The 3,865-nt window shown below is 35.7% G+C and overlaps 1 protein-coding gene across 1 annotated transcript; it reads right to left on the bottom strand.

Moving 5' to 3' along the window:
• Positions 1 to 1,731: 1,731 nt before the first annotated feature.
• On the bottom strand, positions 1,732 to 3,706 carry LOC100741563 (larval cuticle protein LCP-17-like). Its single transcript, XM_003494895.4, has 2 exons — positions 3,588 to 3,706; positions 1,732 to 2,223 (listed from the first exon to the last, which is right to left on the bottom strand). The coding sequence occupies exons 1-2, from the start codon at positions 3,597 to 3,599 to the stop codon at positions 1,849 to 1,851; spliced, it is 387 nt and encodes a 128-aa protein (XP_003494943.1). The 5' UTR covers positions 3,600 to 3,706; the 3' UTR covers positions 1,732 to 1,848.
• Between the last annotated feature and the right edge of the window lie 159 nt (positions 3,707 to 3,865).

The following is a 3,865-nucleotide window of genomic DNA, read 5'->3' as shown; positions in this document are numbered from 1 at the left end:
GAGAGAGAGAGAGAGAGAGAGAGAGAGACAGACAGACAGACAGAGACAGAGAGACAGAAAAGGTTTTGAGGCAAAAGTTACATCTCTTAATTAGGACTGTAATTTGATAAAAGATTTATGAATTGTTCACATAATTAGGAAAAGTTATAAAAAGAAATATTTATATAATACACAAGATTCAAAAGTTCTTCGATTTACGAGGAACATAATTCACCAATACGATAAAGCCTGTATTTGTGTTAAAAAGAAGTATGTCGTTTCATAATTATTTAAACCATCGGTTAAGATTTCCGTGAAAAAATGAATTAAAACAGATTATTTATAGTTTCGTTCATAAATTTTTGTTCTAATTATATAAACGCTTAATAAATCCTTTGCCAACCAACAGTTCCCGTTAAAGGAAATAACTTTTGCCCTGAAACTCTTTTTCTATCTACTACTAGTTAATTCTATCTACTACAAATAGTTGAGTTTGCAGCTGTCAATTTTACTCCCTTGAAAAGGATCTGGGCGGCAAACGAAATCGCGTTATACATATCTCTGAAGTTTCATAATTTTCTGAATTTTCGGGTTGAGGACGTTCCCTTGCTAGTTGTAGAGGGAACTCTCGGAGAGGGAACTCTACGACGCGACCAGGGTGGCTTCCTGTAACGTGGGTCCTGGGTCTGGACCGAGTGGAGGCGATGAACAACAGTCAACGAACGTTCGCGCCGCGTTTTGAGCTTGGAACGAGAGTGTCGTCCGGTCCCATCGTACGATGACCCGGTGTGAACTGCTGGTGATCTGGTGGCGAGCCGTCGCAGTCTCCTCTTGCTGAGAAGCGTGCATAAGACGGGGATACGAGGGGATACCGGACGGTGTCCTATGCAACGGCAACTGATCTGGCAGCGTTGCTTCCGTTCGAGCTTCGGACTCTAGTACTCAGGTCTACGAGCACCTAAGGGGTCCAGGATCGGGAGTTGATCCTGCCAGGCGGGCGGTCCTGGACGTCCGGGAAACCAGAGGGCCGTAGCGATCCCAGCTAGTTGGCAAAGCGGGTGGTACGGGCTACCGAGTGATGGAGACGATACTTCTGAGCTGGGAGAACTGATGGGAACCCGCTTACCTTTCGGATGACGCAGGTGACGGGACTCTGCCATCACTGCGGCGAGGACAAGGATACCGCGCAGCAGAAATGCTGCGTTCGCTCTTGCGCATCGCTATTGACGAGAGTTTGCCAACAATTGTCGGAATTTTAAGCTTTAGAATATAGCGAGCGTTTGACGTTGTGCTACTATAGTAATATCTACTTTATAATGAAACGATTAAGAGTGATATAGAAAAGCAAGGAAATTATACTAGATCTGTTGAGTTTTCTAAAATCTATTTTTCGTTTTAGAACGATGACGTATGAATAAATAAAAATGAACTTTTATAAATATAGAATACGTAGGTAACGTATGAACGTGAAACGTAATTGTTGGAAAAGTATTTTATCTACAGCAATTTCAAATTCAAGATACTTTTTTTATTATTCATTCTACATTAGCAAGTGTTGTTCTAGTACAATGACGGCTAATTTCATTTGGAGCCTAATTATGCAGAAGTGTGTAACGTGTAACAACTCGCACTTGTGTTATCGAGTGTTTCTCTACTTTAATTTAAAATTGTATACGTGTTCTAGTTATATGTACGTTATACACGTAATTCTTGTTATATGTATATGTATTTAAAGCAAAGAACGATAAGGAGTAATGTCTTTATCATAAGAATTTTCAATAAATGTTTATTATCGTGCACTTGTTATGTACAAAATGTAATCTCATTTGGCGACGTGGAGGAAGTTGGTAAAGGAAGCGGAACGTGAATTTATAGGTTAGGCTGGTCGGCTTGTGGTGGATGCGTTCTGATATATTCAAGAGCCCTTTGAATCAATGGAGAAATAGCTGGAATGTGTTCGCCCTGTGGTTGGAATCCGTTATGATCGGCAACATATGTCACCTTAATTGGTGTACCATCGGGGGATGTATATTGATACTCTCCTTGGGTAACAACAACGGGTGCGCTCCTTGCATCTGTCACCACTGGAGTTCCACTTTCAGAATGATAAATTCCATTATCTGTTTCGTAGGAATAAGAGTAGGATCCGTCAGGCGAAATATCTTGAGATTGTTTAACGATAACTGGTTGATGCTCAGCCACATCAGCCGAAGCCATAGCCAACATAGCAACAGAGATCACTACCTAAAACAAAAGTTTCATATCTTTTATCAATATGTCAATTATAAACATAATATTATTCTCATCAATTTGTAGATACAATATTATATTATGTACTTAAACATTAATACATATTTAGATGGATATTTACATCAAATTTGATAGAAAAAATCATCTATATATTTACGTTAACTATTTACTGTATTTTTAAATGAAATTATATATAAATTATTTAATATTTAAAATGGGGCAAAGAAAAGTTAACAATGTTTAAGCGTTTATAGCAAATCCTTCTGTGATAATAAACATTGTAAAACGATTTTAATAAGATGAATAACTCTGGATAATGAAGCAACAAGAACACCGTAAAGGCTTGAACAACGACGCTTGACGTTTGCTAAAAGCCAGAAGCATAGTAAGTAAACATTTGATCAATGGACAAAGGTTCTACGAACTGATGAAAGCGAGTTTACTGTGTTTTATAATGACGATAGAAATAATGTTACTATATGCAACACGAGGATGGACGTCAATGATTTAATATTAAATTGACTGCAAGATGTGGAGATGAAAATATAAGGTTGCATTTCCAGCAATAATATTGACCCAATAATACAAATTTAAACATACTATGAGACAGGTCTTTGTACCTAATGTATATAAATTTTGTTTGAACTTGAAAATGTTAAAGTCATCCTTTAAAATGCACTTCTATGTTTAAGTAAATTATGAAAACTCACAAATACGTACAGTAAATGTTTCTGTTTGCAAATAAATATATCACCAAAAGTTATATAGTTCACTATAATAATTACATAACAAACGATATACTGACTTTGTAAGATGGAAAATTCGTTAAAAACCGTTCCAAAACAAAATGGATCGAATATGTATACGGGAGGAAGTAAAATATGAATATTTCAAATAAAAAGCAGGTAATATATAAAGTATAGTTATATATGTATATTATAAGATTTATGTATTGTAAAGTTTGAAATAATAGTGTAGTTTTTTACAAAATGGGTTCAATATTTAATTATTATATCGGAATCGTTAGCTTCGATGTTTAATATCGGAAATGTTTTAATTCCCAAAATATGCGTAGAGAGAAGATATCATTTTCGCAAAAGTTACTATCGTATATACTTTTGTATTTTTCAGTGGTGTTTAATATAAATTTATTTATATAAAATATATATTCTATTGCATATATACATATTCTACAATATATATTATTTTGTTTGTGAAATCATTTTCATAGAAAATGCAACGAAGAATATAGCGTGTTTCTAAAGTTATACAAATGTAAGAAGTTTAAATAATTGATAGAATAAAAATAAAGGCGATAAGGTTAATACAGTCAGAAAAATGTGAAAAAGAAGACTCACGAGAAATTTCATTTTGAAAGATAGCTGGTTGTCACCAGATGCGAATCCAATGGAAGAGATTGAGATTTCGAATGTGGTTTCTGTGTGACACGAATGCCCTTTTATACGAAACTTTGGACATCGCTTTCGCCGAATATTATATTATTCGAAGAAGAAGAAGCTACAGTTGATGAGGATGAACGAAAGGGAGAGAGAAAGAGAGAGGGAGAGAGGGAGAGAGAGAGAGAGAGAGAGTGAGTGAGTGAGTGAGTGAGTGAGAGAGAGAGAGAGAGAGAGAG

Source organism: Bombus impatiens, unplaced genomic scaffold (assembly GCF_000188095.3).
Source record: "Bombus impatiens unplaced genomic scaffold, BIMP_2.2 scf_5541, whole genome shotgun sequence".
Taxonomy (NCBI): domain Eukaryota; kingdom Metazoa; phylum Arthropoda; class Insecta; order Hymenoptera; family Apidae; genus Bombus; species Bombus impatiens.
The sequence above is the reverse complement of the archived record's forward strand: the minus strand, read 5'-3'. Positions and strand labels throughout refer to the sequence as shown.